Here is a 20951-nt window from a genome sequence, read left to right on the forward strand (position 1 = left end):
ACACACACACACACACACACACACACACACACACACACACACACACACACACACACACACACACACACACACACACACACACACACACACACACACACACACACATAGTGCGCCACTATGTCCCTATGCTTTGATCTGCCCAGTTCTAGCTGGTGATTTAAGAAAACACACTTTTTCTGAGGTACTCCAAGCTGAACATTATTGATTGCAGAGCACAGTTAAATAATTCATTAATAAAGTAAATACTTTCTGAGGGCCAGGCCCAGTCAGCATGTTATGGGCCGGACCTTGTGTTTTATTGTGTAGCCTACATTTATGTTGTGAGCTGTTCTCTCCATTCTCTCTCCTCTTCTCCGCTGGTGTCCAGCCGGAATGAGGCAACATGGAAACCATGTTTCAACCTTGTCTTCATCTTATGATCATTCCGTATTCCAGATATTTTCCACTTTACTGTCGAGTTTGGAGGCTGTTTGCTATGTTAATATTGTATATATTCTAGTTAGAGAATTGTTCACGGTCTCATGCATGAAGACTTTTGGGAGATATTTATTATATTCTTCTAGTTTTTCTGTTTATTATAAATGAAGATGTTTCCTTGAAAGTTATTCAAATATTCCTGATAAATGAAACATCCCTGACACGCCGGAGATGAACACAGTCAGATAGGAATGATGCGTTTATTGTTTTCTCTACACAGAGCAGCTGTTCCGTCTAAAGTCAAAATCAAAGCCTTTTTGTCAAGTCAAGAAATGCCTTTGATACGGCCTCCCCCCAAGAGAAAGGCTTTCTGCCCCATCTGCCTCTTCAGACCTTCATGGTTGTGTGGGTGTGTGTGTGTGTGTGTGTGTGTGTGTGTGTGTGTGTGTGTGCATATTTGTGGGGGGGGTCTTTCTTTGTTTATCTTATCGATAAGTGCACATGTGTGCACGTGCTTTTACTATGTGCATTTTTAATACACACAGCCACAGTCCCTCATGTGTGTGTGAGTGTGTGTGTTTGTGTGTGTGTGTGCATTTGCGTGTGTGAGTGTGTGTGTGTGTTACTGCGCACACTTTCAACAAAATCACCTCTGTGATTGGGACTAATTTACATGTCAAAGTGTGTGTGTTAGCTTCTAGAAAGTCTTGGTTCTATGAGGAATTATCTTTCTAAATCCAATGGAGGGAGGGCAACTTGTCTCCTTAGTTATTTCGGCATTCCACTTGCAGACTTAAGCACAGATGTTGCACGTGCTTTTTCTCTGCGTTTTGTAGGGGTAAGCCAGCAGATAGAGGCTGTTCTGATGGCAAATGGAAGCCAAGAATCACACACTCTCCATATTTTGTCGATTACCACCTGTCCCTTTTCATCTGGCCACCATGTCTCATCTACACCTATTTTATCTTTTCATTCCTTCTCTTTTCATCTCCACTCCTTTTCTCTTCTTAACTCCCATTGCCATTAAAGGGAGAGGAAGCAGAGAAGTGCTCTTAGCCGCGCAGAGTGCATTTCTCACACACACGCATTCTCTCTCTCTCTCTTCCTGTCTCTGTCTCTGTCTCTCTCTCTCTCTCTCTCTCTCTTCCTGTCTCTGTCTCTGTCTGTCTCTCTCTCTCTCTCTCTCTCTCTCTCTCTCTCTCTCTCTCTCTCTCTCTCTGTCTCTGTCTGTCTCTCTCTCTCTCTCTCTCTCTCTCTCTCTCTCTCTCTCTCTCTCTCTCTCTCTGTCTCTGTCTCTCTCTCTCTCTCTCTCTCTCTCTCTCTCTCTCTCTCTCTCTCTCTCTCTCTCTCTCTCTCTCTCTCGTTCTTTCTCTGGGGAAAACATACTGTTGGCTTACTGTTAACAAACTCATAAAGCTTCAGAGTCATAAAGCTCTCCCAATCGGTCCATATTTCAACCTTCGGGGGCGGGGCCTCTTGGCTTGTCATAGACAGCTGATAAACAATCGTTTATCAACAATCGTTTATTTATGGAGCGTTGGCTCCAGCAGAACTGCTTTCTCATCAACAGGGGAAGTTATCTCACTCTGGGGGCTCGGGAGCACTTGCATCCATGATGGGGGGTTAAAACGCATATGAGTGTCCACATGCAGCCTATTGGTACACATGAGCTCATGCTGGGAGCCGCCAGCCACAACAGGGTGCGCATCTAAAGTAATCCGTCTCGTAGTCACCCAATCAACCACCATTGAGTCATGAAGGTGGCCAGGTTATTTCGTCTGTAGCAAAAAAGTGAAAGTCGTTGAAAAAAGTTGAAAAACACTACAAAGCAAAACCCAAACAAACTCCAAATTATTGAAAATAATGGGTTTCTGGTCTGCCCAAAGTCTGGCCATCCCAAGGTGCAGGCTAGAGTCTGTCGGGGTGAGTCAGCACTGTCTACTGTTGCTAATGTCCAGGAAATGTCTTTGTCAGACGATAATTAGATTCCTCAGAGAGGAAAACATCCTTCCGGCTCCATTAGCCCACAGTAAACAGCAACAAATGCAGGTGGGGGAAAATTAGGACATGAAATGTGACAACAGATTGAAGGCAGGGGTTAGGAGGCTTGGCAGGACGGTTGGGAGATGAGAGAGATGGAAAGTGAACCAGGAGCCAAAGATAGATCATAGGATGATGTGGAGGAAATACAGATGGGAGAACGGATTAGTTGGTGAGAAGGAGATAGTTTATCTGTGTTCTGATCCAAATTCAGACAAGTGGGTAGTGGTTTTCCATCAAATTATGTTGGCAGAGGCTCCTCGTTTCTAAAATTTTTCTTTAAAGTTTACTTTGCTTATTATGTTTTTCTAGCTATAAGCACATTTCTAAAAAGTAGAAAACAAACATGCACACTCGCAAATGCACCCAGATACGATGCATTAAGAGGAATTGCGATCCGGCGTCCAACCCTATGGCCGGTTGCATCATCCCTGTAGAGGGGGAAAACCAGTCATTCCTCGGAGAGACTCGCAGGAGGGAACAGTGGCTCTTCTATGTCGTCTGTAAATTGAGCCTTTCTTCCTGTGTGCGAGTGTGAAACTGGAATGCAACATATTAATGTGGACATGGGTGGGCTCTTCATTCCTACCATAGCATCCCTCTCTCTTCCTCTATCTCCCTTTCACGTCCATTACCAGTCCCTTCATCTTCCTCTTCTCCTTTTATACTCTCCTCCTCTTCCTCCATGTCCCCCTGGCCTGCCTCACGTCGGGGGGTGTGTGTCAAGGGGGCGGCCAGGGGCTGGAGAATGTCCGCTCAGAGCGCGTGTTTATGCGCCACATTCCAAACCAGGATCACCCGCCACCCACCGTTGAATGTGGCTGTGGGAATTGATGTTTCCAAAAAAATATTGATTCAATAGACTGAGGTTCTGTTTGTGTATGTGTGTGTGTCTATCTCTCTGTCCATGGCTAGTCAAGGCCCAGGTGAAGGTGGCGATGGAGGATCGCGTGGAAGTGACCCTGGGCACAGCCGCGGAGATCCCCTGTCTCTACACCACAGACGACGGCTTCGGCGGCTTGATCATAGAGTGGTTTTATGTGAGTTTCAGATTCAAACCTTTTATCTGTTTTTTTAAAGTGGTCTCAACTTAGAAAGCAGAAACCGTGTTTACATTATACATTAATTAATAAAGGAAGATATTATCAAAATAAAACTTTGATCACTCTTTAAGCTTCAACACTTACCTAACACTAACCATAACCCTAAATAGAAACACACTTTTTACAATCAATGGTGAATTTATTTATTGTAGATTTTGTGCAACCAATCACGCAAACGCATACACATGCACATACACACAGACACTAAGTAACAATAGCCTGTACAGATAGTATTTTATTAAAGTGTTAAAGTTATAATAGGGTTAGAACGGCAAACCAACAGCAAGAAAGTTACAACAGGTCAGAACAGCAAGCTAACAGCAAGAAAGTTACAACAGTTCACAAGGGCAAACTAACAGCAAGAAAGTTACAACAGCCTTTAAGAAATCAAAACAGTTTGTCACAGCGGACAAATATATCAAATCAGGTCCGCCATACTTTAGTTCCATAGGACAGGGACAGGGCCTGTTCCCGTGGCCCTCCCAGCCCTGGGTCCATGTCGGACTGCACCCCTTTACTCACGCCCCTGTTTAACATGGCTCTCTGCTCTTCCGTCCCTTCATTGGATTCTTCTGTGCACGATAACAGCTGGATCCAGCCGGCAAGCAACACAGGATCTACTTCCAGGACCCCACGATGCGCATCGAGGAAACCAACAGTCAGTTCACCGGCCGCATCAAGGTGGACGTCACGCCGTCCCAAGGGTCCGGCCAGGTCCTCCTGCGAGTCTTGGAGACCCGGCTCGGGGACGAGGTGGACTTCATCTGCCTCGTCAAGAGCCTGACAGACGGCAACGACCAGGGCAAGACGCAGCTGAGGGTGTTCGGTAAGGGCCGGGTACAACCCGCGTGTAGGATTAGGTGTTTTATGGAGAGAGTGGAGAATAAACAATGTTTTTGTTGTTGTTGTTGTTTTGTGTCCGCAGAGAAGCCAGACCACCCAATCATCGAGAGCGTGGACGAAGAAATCTGGTACAACAACGAGGAACCAGTCAAGGCAAGGCTCTGTATTCCACTCCAATTAAATGTTATCATTATTTTTTGGGGGGGAAATTTAACTAGATTCTCTCCTCTGCTCTCCTCTCCTCTCCTCCCCTCCCCTCCCCTCCCCTCCTCTCCTTTGCCCTCCTCTCCTCGCCCCTCCTCTCCCGTCCTTTACTCTCCTCTCCTCTCCTCTCCTCTCACCTCCTCTCTTTGCTCTGCTGTACAGATTGGAAGCTGTGAGGCGAAGAATGGTTATCCCAGACCAAACATCACCTGGTATAAAGACAACACACCACTGTCCAACGTTCCTAATGGTGAGAACATATGTGCACTTCGGTGCTGCGTCACCCGTTTTGTTTCTATGTTTGGTTGCAGGCCGATCCAATGGCGTCCAGAGGCATTTTGGTCTACGCCCGTTGATGAAGCCCCTTGGAGGTCCACTTATGGGGTTTTCAAGGGGACACTGAACCAGTGGCCTTTTCTTCCTTTGTTTATATTCCTCTTTCATGATCATTGGAGCTGTTTACATATTTTCATCTTAACTCATGATCAAGTTCAAATTTATTATTCATCCCATGCCCATACAAGTATGCAGCGTGAGTCCCTTTCTGACCCCTTATTTGTGTATGTGTGTGTTTGTGTGTGTGTGTGTCTGCCAGAGGTGTCTGTCGAGTCCAGAGTGGCCACGGGATCCAGCGGGTTGTTTTCGGTGGAGAGCGAGCTGAGCCTGAAAGTGGTGAAGGAGGACCAAGGCTCTGAGTTCTACTGTGAGGTCAACTACCAGGTCATAGGGGGATTCGGCATGTTGGAGTCCGAAAAAAAAAAGATCCGGGTCCGCTGTGAGTACTCTTCATGCAGATATCAGATCCTTCTCTTCAACCTGTAACTATACCCCTTTGTCTCTTATTTAAGGGGCAGCGAAAGCAAAATTACATTTTTTTTTTTGATAATGTGGAAATCAGTCTTAAATTGTCTTAAACATAATGTTATACTGAAAACAAGTATCACAAAGTTGACGTGGGTCGTAACCATGGGGATGACGCGTCAAAAGAGGGGAGATTAGAACTTCTAGAACTCTCAGCCCTAGAATATATATTTCAAATCTCATAGTGTTGTAATTCATTCTGAAACAAGGGGTTCCTACACTTCTCCATCGATGTAGGAGGGTAACAGAGTCGATGTTGCAGGCCCCTCATGAAGCCGTACTCTACCCTTTGACGTGATTCACAACCTTCTCTGAGATTAAATGCATTTTAGTCATGAATTGACGATTGAACGTGCCTTCAATGATAACGTTTGAACCTCTCCTCTGTATCTCAGACCCCTCAGATGAGGTCAACCTGTGGGTGAAGTCCCCCAAGAGGGACATCAAAGAGGGTGACACGGTGGAATTCGAGTGTCTGGGCAATGGAAATCCTCAGCCACTCGTCACCTTCCGCAGAGAGGTACCCTGTTACAGAGAGCCCTGTTATGTCATGTTTCGTTTCTGCCCCGAACCCCTGTTACGTTGATCGATTATCTGTGGTTATCGATACATTTTGATTGAAAAACAGATCAAGTTATGCAAAAGCATCCAAGAAGCATGAACCAACCATTCAATATGTATCAACACAGTGAATGGATCCATTTATCCGTTATTCATTCACATAAATACACATTTGAAGCAGGTGGTCAGGATGGTCCATGAATGCATGAACACGCTCTGAAACACGTTCAAACCCCATTGTACCAATGATGCATCGGTGATCATGTGCTCATGATTCATGTGAGCACTCATCTTCATATGATAATATCATAAGATACCTGGGAGTTGTTTTCTATAAAATGACTGACGACTGCACCACTGCGTCCCTGTCCGTAAATCTGGGTCCGTCCAATCTGCCTGTCATCCGCCTGTAAAGGCTACCTTGAATACCCTCGAACACAGCAACAATAACGAACAAGCGTACTCTGTGGTCGCAAGCCTATCACTGGAGAGACCCCGTCTCTCAACAGGTCTACACCGGGTCTGTATGCCCTCCTCCGTAGGATGTGTGTGCGTGGTTACATTGTGTTTTCTGTGTTGGTGGAGAGGGTGGAGTTGAACGCTATCAACAACGTGTTGGAGCTGAGGAACGTGAGCCGTCTTGACAGTGGGCGGTACGAGTGCGTCACTACACATATAGAGACCTTTGAGGAGGTGGTGGGGAACACCACGCTGTTCGTAAACTGTAAGCATCGCACTCACACCCGCGTACACACACGCACACACGCACACATACACACGCACACACACACACACACACACACACACACACACACACACACACACACACACACACACACACACACACACACACACACACACACACACACACAGACTGTATACTATTGTTGACTATACTATGATACTTCTCTAGGATACAAGCGATCAAACAACAAAAACTGTCCCATGTTAATCGTGTTCTGGAGCAACTCCACGAAGGGACCAATATCTTTCTTGGTTTGTGTTTTTGTGAATGTGTGTGTTTGTGTGCGTGCGTGTGTGTGTGTGTGTGCGTGCATGTGGGCGCACATGCGTGTGTGTGTGTGCATTTGTGTGCACGTGCGTTTGTCTGTATGTTCCTGTGTTTGTGTGTGTGTGTTTGTGCGTGTGTGCGTGTTTGTGCGTGCGTGTGTAGATCTAGAGCCTGCGGATGTGTCTCCTGAAGAAACCCTCACGCTGTCCCAGGGAGCTGATCTGAACCAGAGCTGCAACGCCCTCTCTTCCCTCAAAACACACACCGTCTGGATGAAGGTCCTTCTGCAGAAATACGTCTTTCTTCTGTATATTTCATGTTCTATGCCATATCAGCCATCTTTGAATAAACTGCTGCTGGGCAAAGGTCTGCCAAATATATATGAAATACTATTTACTATTCAGCAGACTCTTTTACCAGCTTTTATAAGATATGGCATTAATGAGCAGGTTTGGGTTAGGCATCTTGCTCCAGGAGGCATAAAGGTGGAGGGCAGACATTAAGGTATGAACCCAAAGCCGGTGCTTAGGAAGGAAGCATCCTCACCACCGGAATAGGAGAGATTGAAACCATGATGTTGTTGCATTTCAGCTATCCGTGGCTTAATTGTGTTTGTGTGTGTGTGTGTGTATGTGTGTAGAACGGAGTGAAGGTGGCCACGGGCAACATACTGTCACTGAGGGACGTTGTTTACGACATGGCTGGAACCTACGAGTGCATGGTGACGGTTCCCCAGCTGGTCGGCATGGAAACCAGCGCCGTGTTTCAGCTGATCGTCGAGGGTAAGTTCCATCACGTGTGGAAGGGATTTCAAAGCTTTATTTTCACTAATGAACATCCTTCTGGTCTGAGCCCGGCTGCAATTGATTTCCATATATGGGCGCGGCCAATTTGTTTACTTATTTGTTTTCGCCACATAGTGGCACTTATTATTTCATCATGAACTTAAACTTAAACCCGTTCGATGATCTGTCCTATCATTTGAAGATGTGGGAAGATGCGTTCAACGACAGAGAAACATTTTGTGAACTTTCATGATCAGGATGGTCTTACAAAGCAAATTCGGACACATTCTTTATCATTGACGTCAAATGCAAAAACAGGCTATTAATGATTTTAACGTAGCTAAACATACGACAACATGTGAACTAGTGAACGAATGATATATCCGATATATCCGATATTTGCGTTTTTTATTTGCGTTTGCCGATTATATATATATATATTTATTTATCTTTCTGCATGATTTACAGACAGACAGTTCAATAGATGTTCCATTTTTAAACTGAGACTTGTGACATATGTCATCATCATTGTGTCATTTATATGATTTTTTTTTTTTAAATTGAGGGAGCATAAGCATCGGCTCCAAATATCGGCTCAAGAAAATCAGCAGCCCGTATCGTCATCAGCTAAAGCTGATGAAAGAAATCATTATCTGCATCGGTCCTAAAATATCCATGTGCACAAAGGTTCACCGGAGATCAGTGAGCCGCAGAGCACCAGCCTGGAGCAGGCGGTGGAGAGCACGGTGGTCCTGACCTGCAGGGCCAGGGGGAACCCCAGGCCGACCATCACCTGGAGGTCCGCAGGGAGTCTGGTAGGCCTTCACTTTCCGCCCGGGGCTTCATCTCCTGAGGACCCCAACAGTTTTCTCGATCAATACATAAATATGCATCAGAACTTTCCTGAGAAGTTCAACCCTATGAACCCGAATTAGTCAGCCCTATCTCTAAAAAGAATGGGTCCCTTTACTCCCTTTAAAGCGATGAAGTAACCGCTTCTCTGTGTTTTTTCAAACGTCAGGTCGACTCTCAATCGAATGTGACGGAGGATGGGGTTCTGAGCTGGGTCAACGTCAAGGTCAGCTCGGACTTGAACGTGTCCTGCCACGCCTCTAATACAAACGGCAACGTAGAGACTCTGTACTCCATCAAAGCCAGTGAGTTCCTGCGCTCGCTTCTTCTGGGTTCATGTGTTTATGTGTGTGTGAGTGTCCGCATTTTAGTGTTTGTGCAAATGTGTGCACGTTAAGTGTCTCCGTGTTGCCTATGTATGTGTCTATGTATGTTTCTATGTAGCCGTGTGCGAATATAGCCCAGTGTGATTCTACCTCACACCTCTGACCCCTTTACTCTACCCGTTGCCCCCGTCCAGCCCTATCCTGTGTCATGTGTGTCATCTTGTTGTGTATCTGTACTGTGTTAACATGTCAGTCATGTTGTATACGTTTTGAGTGGTCAACCCCTCCCTTCCTAAGTGTTGACCCCCTGTGCCCCTAACTATGTCCAGTCGTCCCAACCACCGCTTCGCCCACCACCACCCTAGCCACAGGTAAGACCCAGAGTCCTCTCTCCACTCAACCCACAACCAGTACCACTTAATTTACCTTTTACAATAACCTTTGTTTGTTGGGTCAAAGGTTCACGCTTGGCTGTGGTTGTGGGTGTTTTTGTTGCAGCCAGTCCTCTCGTGTATATCTTTACCATGTTCACATATGGGTGATGTAGTAGTGATGCGGCAGTCCGGCAGCTCAGCTCCGCGTGTACAATCTCCTTCTCCTCCGTGTCGCGGTTCAATATGGACTGCAGAGAGTCAAGGCCAAAGTTCTTTTCCCCCGATTCTTCTCAACCATAATAATAAATAATAATAATAATACATTTAATTTAGAGGCGCCTTTCAAGACACCCAAGGTCACCTAACCATGGCCGAGATAACCCCCACTACGAGTGTTTACTCGTTGTGGAAGTACCAGAGATGTCAGACGCAGTCTTTATGATTAATAATATCCTCTGAGGCGCACAAAGCTTTTGGCCGTGATATTTGATATAATATTATATAAATACCTATATATTCCATAATATTATTATTATTAATACTATATTATATAGATATAGAGCTCCAGGAGTCCGCAAACGGCAACAATCACTTCTCCATGCTGTGGTTCATTCTGACAGCTCATTGGTCAATGGGCACCAGCTCATTTGCATTAAAGCTACAGACACCAGAAACAGCGCATTCTGAAGGGACTGAATCAGAGGGGAATAGCGGTAGGCAGGATTTTCTTTCCTAAAAGCTATTTCCAGCAAACAGCTTCAAAAACATGTTTTCTGGAACTCATATACTATGTTTACTTGGGAAAACACCATAATATGTCTCCTTTAACCTTTTACAATAACCTTTGTTTGTTGGGTCAAAGGTTCACGCTTGGCTGTGGTTGTGGGTCATTTTGTTGCTGCGTCTTTGTCTTTGTCTGTTCATGGGTCAAATAAGATGCAAACCAGGAAACTGAAACCACAGCATTCAGTCCTCTCGTGTATATCTTTACCGTGTTAACATGTCAGTCATGTTGTATACGTTTTGAGTGGTCAACCCCTACCTTCCTAAGTGTTGACCCCCTGTGCCCCTAACTATGTCCAGTCGTCCCAACCACCGCTTCGCCCACCACCACCCTAGCCACAGGTAAGACCCAGAGTCCTCTCTCCACTCAAACCACAACCAGTACCACTTAATTTACCTTTTAATATAACCTTTGTTTGTTGGGTCAAAGGTTCACGCTTGGCTGTGGTTGTGGGTGTTTTTGTTGTAGCCAGTCCTCTCGTGTATATCTTTACCATGTTCACATATGGGTGATGTTGTATAAGTTTGAGTGTGCAACCCCTCCCTCCCTAAGTGTTGACCCCCCTGTGCCCCTAACTATGTCCAGTCGTCCCAATCAACGATCGGCCCGCCAGCACCGTAGGCACAGGTAAGACCTGAGTCCTAGCTGCGCTATCCCCAGCTTGAATCACCAGGTCCACGCTTGGCTGGAGGCCAGGGTCTGTTGTTTTTGTGTCTTTGTCTAACTCTATTAATCGATTGAATAAGATGCAAAACAACAGCAGGCTGTGGTTGTTATTAATGAATTAATGTTGTTAATTATATTATTGTGGGATTGTCAGGGTTTTGTAATTGTTTCTCAGACGTATTGAGGTCTGTCACTGTAAGAAATAGCCGCTAAAAGTACTAAGTAAAATGACTAGAGCTGTCAGTTAAACGCGTTATTAACGGCGTTAACGCAAACCAAATTTAACGACGTTAATTTTTTTATCGCGCGATTAACGCAATTATTTTATTAAAAAAAATAATAATCTTTTTTTTTTTTTTTTTTTTTCTTTGGCTCAAAACAAAGAAGCAGTAGCCTGACTGCTATGTTCAAATGACATTTGTTCAAAGCAGTCGTTTAATTGCACTATAGGCTCTTTTTTTGTATCGTCCTGTTTTGATCAGTGTATATGCCAATGTTGTTATCAATAAAAAATCATTTGCACAAGGCAAGCCGATGCACTTCACCATGTTGATAAGAGAATTAAAATGAGAAGAATTATGGGACAAAAAAATCAAGGGATATTTAGCATAGAAAAATAATTTGCGATTAATCGCGATTAATTAGAGTTAACTATGACATTAATGCGATTAATCACGATTAAATATTTTAATCGCTTAACAGCTCTAAAAATGACTACTACTAAAAAAAAAAAAATCTTTAACATGAATCAAGTATTGAATTGGACTTCAGCTCAGCTTCTAGGTGTTGTTTTTCACATGCTAATGGAGTCGTGTCACGGCATGCGTACCTTCTAGAATTACAGTTTGTGTGCACTTCCTGACATACCGACATACTGTACATCACTGACACACACACACACAAACACACACACAGACACACACACTGACACACACACATACAAGCACACACACACACACACACCAACACACAAAACACTGACACACAAACACACACACACACACACACACACACACACACACACACACACACACACCCACACACACACACCACACACATTAATTGGCACGCACACATATGCAGAGAACACCACACAGAAACATATTAGTGGAACTCAAGGAGGCAGCTGATATTCAAAATGCACTTACGACAAGTCTCCTGACTCCCATTATGACTGCTGCTTTATGTGCTCTCTCTCTCTCTCTCTCTCTCTCACTCTCTCTCCCTCAATCCCCATATCTATCCATCTCTCTTTCCATCTTTCTCACTCCTTCCTTTCCACTGTCTATCCATCTCTCTCTCTCTCTCTCTCTCTCTCTCTCTCTCTCTCTCTCTCTCTCTCTCTCTCTCTCTCTCTCTCTCTCTCTCTCTCTCTCTCTCTCTCTCTCTCTCTCTCTCTCTCTCTCTCTCACGCTCTCGCTCTCTTTCTCTCGCTCTCTTTTTTCTCTGTCCTACGTCTGATACCAGATTCTCAGAGGAAATCTCTGTCTGCCTTGTTGTTGTGTCCTGCGAAACTCCAGTCAAATTAGATTAAATAGGCCTGCAAGGCCTTCTCTGGTCCTCCGCATAGCTCACTCTACTTGTAGCTAGCAGAATAATTAGCATGTTGCACAGATATGAATCTCTTAAATCAGAAATGGATCAGCTTTATTGAGGCCTTGGGTGAAGGCACCTGTTTGAATTAGGTCCAGCCAGGATGCAATCCTACCCATATACACCCTGGTACCCAGGGTTGGTTGATAACTGTATGTATGGTTTTTCACAGTCCAATCAGACACCACAGACAAAATCCCGAGAGGTTTGTATGGGGAGCGCCTACATCTGCTCCTTCTTGCTCTTGTGAAGGGCAACAGCACCTCACTACCCCTTCCTGTTTATTTTCTGTTGATTGCAGGATTCCATTCTCTCATTTGCCTCCTCGCTGCCGGGCTACACTGTTGTTGATGCACGTTGCTATGGATTGTGCATTACCTGCTTCATCAATTCATCACTGTGCATGTTGATATATTTGCGACTAGGCTGTTGGCAATGTCAGCCCCCCCTTCGGCAGAGTCTATATACCTGTGCTGCATTGCATAGGAAATGCAATGCAATGATCTTTTGGTCGATGGATCACTAGATCACCGGAATGATGCTTGCTCCACACTCTTTCCATCAGCCAAGCTCTCCACGCAAAGTCACACGCCTGCCTTCAAAAACCACAATATCCTGTACCTTCCTTTTAGACCGCTATGTCTCCTCCCTCCTCCTTAAGCGACCTATTTCCCCAGCTTCTGTCCCAACACAGTGAATAACCCTCCTTGGTTTTGATATGCTTTCCCTCCAGCAGGGAGCAGCGGTGTGATCATCGCGGTTCTCATCATCTGCCTGCTGCTGCTGGCCATCCTGGGCAGCGTGCTCTACTTCCTTTACAAGAAGGGAAAGATCTGTGGCCGCTCCGGCAAGCAGGACCTGTAAGTCCCAAGGGGTGGAGGATACATATAGTGGTTCACAGGGATTCTTGTAAGAGTCCCACACCCACGCACACTCAAATGTCTTCATGGAAAAAAGCACTGTTTTCTTTCTCTTTTCCTAATGTGCCGAGGAGAAATATTTTTGAGAATCGTATATATATCATTTATCCATGTCCGTGGAGGATACGGTATTGAGCTGTGTGTGTGTGTGTGTGTGTGTGTGTGTGTGTGTGTGTGTGTGTGTGTGTGTGTGTGTGTGTGTGTGTGTGTGTGTGTGTGTGTGTGTGTGTGTGTGTGCCCCTGCAGCACCAAGGAGAAGACGAGCAGGGACAACATCGTGGTGGAGATGAAGAGCGACAACACAGAGGAGGCTGTGCTGCTGGCGGTGAACGGGGACAAGAAGTCTGGCGACCAGGTAAAGACACCCACCCACCTGATCCACCTCCTATACGTTACCTATTTATGTACCGCAGCAACTTTGAATGCTGGATCCTGATTGGTCAATATGCCGAAAGCCCTGTGGAAAAATATTCGAATTTCAGCTGATGAAGTCAACAAAACACAATAATATTATAGATGAAAGTAACTAATATCTTATCGTTATAGATAACTTTGTTATGAGTGGAAAAAGCCACATTGTGTTTTTTCTATGACATTATTTACACATGAAATTGGAATGTTTATTTACCGCCTTTCGTGGAACGTGGGACTACACTACCCACGGCGGTCAGACAGCTACGGCTAGCACTACACTAGCCTATACAGTCTACGGTAACCCTCCCCTAAGCACATGTTTGTTTTTTAATGAAAATGATCCTCCTTGTTTTTCCTGTGATTGCAATAGGGACCAAAATCTTACAGCATTATTACATTATAATTCAGTAGGAGCACTGAAATGCTGACTGCAACTTTGTGTTGTTTGAATGTGCAGCTGCCTGAATATAAGAAAAATCTGATTTTAGTCCATTGACCCCATACAATCTTTTGGAATATGTTGAACCAGCTCTTCGTCATCACAGGGGTCAGGACTACCTAGCTCTATACCAGTGCAGCACACGATAAATGCATAGTCAAATGAGCCGGCCTTACGCTCTAACACATCCTTCCCTCTCTCTTTACAGTAACACCATATGTGGAACATCTGGAGGTGCAGAAGTGAGGAAGACCACGGTGAGGGGATTTGCTGCCCCTCCCCAAACTCCCACCTTTTCTCTCCCTCCCCTGCATCCCATCTTGCCCTCAGAGATCCTATCTTCATCAAGTTAATGGAGGAGAAAGAGCTTATCTCTTTTGGATACCAGTTAATATTCCCCGAACAGGTGCGACAAGAACAGAGACACTAAAGTGTGGGACTCCAAAAAAGCATCCCGTTGGCTCGGATACTTTTCTGAAGTGCCACTTTAGCGCTCGGGCGTAATTCTACCAAAGACAAAACCAACCACTACCATTACTTTTACCCAGGACAGACCCATGTCTTCACTCCTTGTTCACACCAGAGCCCAGAGGAAGATTGACAATCACATAGCTTACCAGGAGGTCAGGGTTTAGGGTTAGGGTTCAATTCTATAGCAAAACGAATGCCACCTCAGGCAAATCACAAACAATAAGGAACAGGCTGAAAAACTGCTCTTTGTCGAGTGTATATATTATACGCTTTGTATGTACATATTTCTTTATTTAAAGAAAATAACCCAATAAGAACAGCCAGAGTGTTATTATTTTAATTTTATGATCAGTTATTTGTAGCCCCTTCGTCTTTATTGTTATATTTTTGCGATGGATGTGTGCTGTGCTTCGAGTCTGTACACTGAATATCATGGGTCGTATAATGTGATAGCGCTTTCAGACGCATTTATCACACCAAAGAAAAATCACTGCAATTTGTCTCTGAAAAGTGCCCTCATGGATCCTTACATTTCTGTTCCGTTCCATTCATTATTTTATTTTCCTTGTCTATCACAATCGCAAATCAATCGGCACAATGCCTAACTCTGATCCGTCTCTTAGTGACACATTGAGGGGTTCCTGTTTGTTTGTTTCATGTCATGGATGGCTTTATATCTATAGCCTATTTTTACATGGTTTATCGTTCTTTTTTTATATTTGTGTAGATTTGATAATACCGAGTTTGAAGATTGTCTTTAATTGAATGTGTTTCTTATCTTATATTAGGCTTACCCATTTAACATCAAACACCTTGTTTTATCATATTAGTTAGAGGAACAAATATAACATTCACTGTCCAGTGCACTGATCTAGAGTTTGTTTTTGTTTTCTGATTGTGTTATTTCAGTTTTAATGTGAAACTTGTTTTGCCTTTATAGTGAAATGTTTGAAGTGAATTTAAAGCAGTAGATCGTAGTAGTAGTCGTTCTTAAGGGTGATGTATGTATATGAGATCATTGGTAAATTTTATATTATAGTTAAATTAATTTGTGGATTGACTGAAAGTTTTAATTTTCTGTGCTTTGATCTGATATTTTCAGAAGTGCATAATGATTATACCTAGTATTTTTGTTATGGTGAGAGCTGAAATTACGATGGAATGAATTTTGGCATGTGGACACGTATTTGTGACTGCTGTCACTGACTATCACTAGTAACAAGTTATCTATATGTAGGCTAGCAATGTAGCCATCAGGAATAATCTGAGGAGTCAAACTCAGATTATAAAAAGTGCCTCACATTCCACCATAAGGAATAATAACACAATTAGAACTTTCTCAAATAAATGTCAGTATTACTTAAGACTTCTTTTGTGTCGGATTTGTTAAGTAAAAAAAAAAGACTGTATAATCAATTCTGAACATAAATACAAATAAACACTTAATTTAAAGCAACAAGAGACTTTGCAAAAAATAAATAACATACAGCTACTTGTTGTAAACTCAGTATGCAAGACTGTCAGAGCCAAATAAGTACTACTTTACATAGAAACTACCAGACTGAATGTCACACATTTCAGGTTGTTTTATTGTTCTGTATCCTGTTGTGTTATCTACTGTACTGCAGGGTTCCCTAATTCGTTTTTCCAGAGGGCCAAATTTGGTCAAACATGCCATGCCAAGGGCCGAAATGTCGTTTCATTTTTCTAATTCGCCATTTTTATGTGCAAATTGAGCTTTAATTATAATTACTGTTTTAGCGATAATGCAGGAGGACTAGATCAATTAGGCTTAAATAGCATCCAGGAATGGTGCATCGATGAGATTGCAAGGAATGAGGAGGAGGAGGAGACGTAGCTTGCTTCAAACTATATTATGTTCAGCCTTGTTTATTTAAATACTCGGTAATGTCTTTCAGTTTCTATAAAGTTTCGATAAAGTTTGTTTATTTTGCCTGAGTATCTGAGCACACACACCGTGCATGACTTCCCTCTGTACCACGACCACAGCTCTGCTTGATCTACCCATATAAATAAAGGAAACAAAGTAACAGGCACTTACATTGTCACAAACTTAATACCCTGAGTATTAACTAAGCTGCCTCATCTGTGGATGGCACAAGCCTTTTGGCCTCTGCAGTCCACTCGCCGTCAGCTGGCACAGAAAAAACGGCTGTCTCAAGAAGAGGAGGATGTCACCTGAGAGTTTAGGGGAGCTTTCAAATCGTTCCTTGAAGTTTTCTGCCAGGGTCGACACAAACTCCTTCATTGCTGGATCTTCCTGCATTTTTTCCTCCTCTAAATGCTCACGCAGACGTGGGAAGTGCAACTTTCTCCCTTGAATGTCTCTCTCCTGAAGGTGCAGCTTCGACTGGAGGGCTTCAATCGCTTCGTACATGTCAGCAACAGTGTGGTTCTTGCCTTGTAGCTGCAGGTTAAGGTGATTCAGATGAGACATGATGTCACACAAAAAAATAACATCTGCCAACACCTTGGCGTCAGCCCGCCAGAAATTCGCGGGCTTTTGGGCTCTGCAGGCTGGATAAAAATGACACAAGTTCATCACGCAGGTCGCACACCCTCTCCAGCACAGGGCCTTTACTCAGCCAGCGAACATCGTTGTGCATCAACAGATCTTTGTGTTCAGCTGACATTTCCTCGGCACCTGCTTTCATAGCTCCACAACTTTTGTTTTGATTTTTTCCTCTTGATTTAAGATTTCACCAGCCATGTGAATTGCAGATTGTTTAATGAACTCTGCATCAGCAAAGAGCCTCTTAGCTTTAGCAAGCGTCCAGGAAACATGGAATGAAGCAGCTGTTGCGCTCTCTTGTGCCGATGCCCTTTTGCATATGGTTAAAACTGACCGCTTGTATGATGTCAACATGCTTGCAATCTTTTGTTTGCGTTGCTCAGATGTTTCTGGGAAACTTCCCTTAAAGCTGGCAGCATGCAAACAGTTAAAGTGTCAGGTTGTCAGATTTAATGACAGCCACGGTCTGCTTGCATATTAAGCATGTCGGCTTTGCGTTGGCATGGTCCGGTAAAGAAAAGCAATACTTATCGGTCCATTCAGTTTTAAACTGGCGGTTCTCCTGGTTGACCTTCCTTTTCTTGGCAAATGACATGTTTCTTTCATCAATTTTCAATCCGTTGATTTTTGACAAAGTTGTAATTCCCTGGGATGACTAGCGGGAAAGTGACAGCATGCGGCGGCTACTCTCTGGCGTGTGACGCTAGTGAAGTTGAAAACGCATGAAGCACGTCATTACGTATGCACGCAGTAACGTCAACGGTCAAGTGGATGGTGTGGGCTGAGGGGAAAATATAGCAGGACCACCATCCACTTGACCGTGGATGGTGTTATCTGTTTTTGGAGATAACATGTGAATGCGCTGGGTCAGCGCGGGCCGGACATTTGGCTCTCGCGGGCCGGATGTGGCCCGCGGGCCGATAATTGGGGTTCACTGCTGTACTGCATTGGTGTAGTTAATAAATTCATGAGTTGAATTTTCATTCGCCATCAATAATATGCTTTCTATCATAACTCAACAGCAAAAAAAAATGCTTATATTATTTGCATATAATTATATTCACAGCACTGTGCATACTTCCAAGGTGATATGAGCATTTAAAAAAGATCAGAATGTGCCAGGAAACATGGCAACGTGGACCAATAGCGCCCTCTTTTGGTGAAAGGTTTCCATCGAACTCAATTGTAAGGGCGGCCGCTGCATGAAATAGTGATTACGGAATGTAGAAATCACTCTGATTGGCTTAGAACATAGCCAATGAGGTATAGTGAATCAACAGCGTTAGGAGAGTAGTTGGATTATAAATCGCAATTTGGCCAAATTATGACTTGGGCTATTATTCTATGAGGCTAACGATATACAGTATTGCCACTGTATGGAAGGCAACACTTCCCCTTATATAGAGCTGGTTTACCAGTAAACAACATTTAAAACTGAGCAGTCATGCCAACAGACGTCAATCAAGGTATGTGATATGTTGGTTGATTCTTTTATATTGACTAAAACGTTCAAGTTAAACCATACGTCACAAACTAATGGTGCGTTCAGGATAGTCAAACTTAGTTAATAAATGACAATTCGGCTTGCCATACATCGCTGGATATTATTGGGAAACATTTCCGTGACGTCGGAAAGTTCGCGTGAACGACACCTCATGACTCGGGCCAAATTTTGATAACAGAGTTGCCCAGTTGGTGACATATGGTATACTAGTGACGCGCATGAACATGGCGGAACATGAACGTTTTACTCATTATAAAATAATCAACGATCATATCACATACTTCGATATTGATTCACTTTGTGACGTCTATTGGTGTGGCCGTCCATACAGTGGCAATACTGTATGTGCTTCTCATAAATGAAAGCTAAAGGATAGTGATAGGCATCAAGGAAATACACTGCTGTGAAGAACTTTTAGATTCCCAACCGGCTGTTTCCCAAGCAGTGGCGTATCCAGGACATTTTTACTGGGGTGGCCAAGATGGGACACAAAGCTAGTGTGGGGTGGCCATGGCATAGCGAAGTTTAATACATAGGCTACACGTACGCAGCCAACTGCGGTTCGAATCCCGGTCCTTTGCAGCATGTCACATCCCCTCTCTCTCCCATGATTTCCTGTCTCATAACTGTCAAATAAAGGTGTCTATGCTGGTAAAATTACTTTTTTTTAAAGTCATTTTTTAAATTCCATTACCACCTATCACAGTCCTCAAGTATGTCTATTTTTAATCAGTAATTATGTTCAGAATAGGGTACACATTTTCTAAGAGCCATTTCCTTATAGTGGATTAAAGTCCTCATCTCTTCACAAGTTAAATTAGAGTAGCAAAATTCAACTGCTCTTAACTCATCCTATATAATAACATTAATCAGCTCATCATCTGTGTCACCTGTATTGTTACCTGTGTTTGCTTTACTAATTGAGGCGCCATCTTGTGGTTACATAAAACACAGCAATCCAGGCAACAGAACAAACCAAAATGCTTTAAGATAGACCTTATTAAAAAAGTGTATCTGTAAGCAAAGGATAAATTAAGCTTGTAAGGAAAAAAACAGAAATATTTGTTGTTCTTTACATGCTTAGTTTATGTTATTATTTAGCTTAGATATAATTTGTTGGAGATACTGGAATTAGATTTTTTTGGGTTGTTCTTTGCTTTGGTGTGTTTTTATTTAACCACAAGATGGTTAAATTATTACGCCTCCGGTGGAATCGAGCCTTGAACAACTCAATAAGCAACTCTGTTATCAAAATTTGGCCCGAGATGCCGAACGGAAGTAGAATCATAACAGTGTCAAGAGGTGTCGTTCACGCGAACTTTCCGACTTCTCGAAAAAGTCGTTTTTCGTATGGGTTTTCCCCCCATAATTTCCAGTGATTTGAACGCACCATATGTTACTTCCCGCAACCAACTAGGGCAAAGATTTGATATGTTGAGGGGAGCGTCTTATATCCGCATATATTTGAGACCATGGCCGTTTCTCAATTCACCTTATTTTCTGTACTTGCGATCGTTTGAAACGTCATCAGTCGTAGCCCAAGTACTGTTCACATGTCCGGTTGTTTGCATTGTACCGTTTCATATTGTGTTATCTACTGTAGGCCTACTGCATTGGTGAAATTAATAAATTCATGAGTAGAGTTTTCGTTCTCCAACCATATGCTTCCTATTATAACTCAACAGCAACAAATTGCTTCTGTTTTTTTTTTGCATATCATTTTATTAACAGCACTGTGCATACTTCCAAGGTGATATGAGCATTTAAAAAACATCAAAAAGTTAATTAAATGACGTATACTGTTGACAAGAAACATGGCAACGTGGACCAATAGCGCCCTCTTTTGGTAAAAGTTTTCCATTGACCTCAATTGAAAGGACGGCTGCTGCATAAAAACACAGCCCTCCAGCCCTCCAGCCAAAGCCCCTCAGGAGCGCTTGGTTCCCGCTTCCAATTACGTTTTTAAATTGATTATGATCACTAAGGGTTCCTGAGGGCTGTCCGGGTTATAGCGCTGCAGCTAGCAGAGTAGCCATTAGCAGAGAAGCTGGCAGATGGTGGCCTTGACGGCTCAACAGGTGACCGTGGAATGGGAATTTTAATGAAAGGGTCGACGGGACCCCCCCTCTACCAAGTCTGAACATATGGCACTGCTCACATCATTATATACAGGAGTAAACAAAACCTTTGGATCAAAATAATTAGATTTCTTCGACAGGAATGCAAAAAACAACAATAAAAACAGCCAC

The 20951-nt window shown here is 43.5% G+C and overlaps 1 protein-coding gene across 11 annotated transcripts in view; it reads left to right on the plus strand.

The window, feature by feature from the left end:
* mcamb (melanoma cell adhesion molecule b) overlaps positions 1 to 16722 on the plus strand; it is a 31070-nt gene extending 14348 nt beyond the window's left edge. The window contains exons 2-19 of one of the 11 annotated variants that reach the window (XM_030337333.1): positions 3373 to 3497; positions 4149 to 4386; positions 4486 to 4556; positions 4770 to 4857; positions 5203 to 5382; positions 5864 to 5988; positions 6615 to 6753; positions 7204 to 7319; positions 7682 to 7823; positions 8514 to 8641; positions 8848 to 8983; positions 9334 to 9375; positions 10462 to 10503; positions 10748 to 10789; positions 12594 to 12626; positions 13155 to 13281; positions 13588 to 13696; positions 14403 to 16722. In XM_030337333.1, the coding sequence (XP_030193193.1) occupies positions 3373 to 3497; positions 4149 to 4386; positions 4486 to 4556; positions 4770 to 4857; positions 5203 to 5382; positions 5864 to 5988; positions 6615 to 6753; positions 7204 to 7319; positions 7682 to 7823; positions 8514 to 8641; positions 8848 to 8983; positions 9334 to 9375; positions 10462 to 10503; positions 10748 to 10789; positions 12594 to 12626; positions 13155 to 13281; positions 13588 to 13696; positions 14403 to 14405 (1886 nt within the window). In that variant the 3' untranslated portion in view covers positions 14406 to 16722. The remainder of the gene's footprint in view (positions 1 to 3372; positions 3498 to 4148; positions 4387 to 4485; positions 4557 to 4769; positions 4858 to 5202; positions 5383 to 5863; positions 5989 to 6614; positions 6754 to 7203; positions 7320 to 7681; positions 7824 to 8513; positions 8642 to 8847; positions 8984 to 9333; positions 9376 to 10461; positions 10504 to 10747; positions 10790 to 12593; positions 12627 to 13154; positions 13282 to 13587; positions 13697 to 14402) is intronic. The other 10 variants (XM_030337334.1, XM_030337335.1, XM_030337336.1 and 7 more) reach the window with 10 other exon arrangements.
* Positions 16723 to 20951: the final 4229 nt, after the last annotated feature.

Source organism: Gadus morhua, chromosome 16 (assembly GCF_902167405.1).
Source record: "Gadus morhua chromosome 16, gadMor3.0, whole genome shotgun sequence".
Lineage (NCBI taxonomy): Eukaryota > Metazoa > Chordata > Actinopteri > Gadiformes > Gadidae > Gadus > Gadus morhua.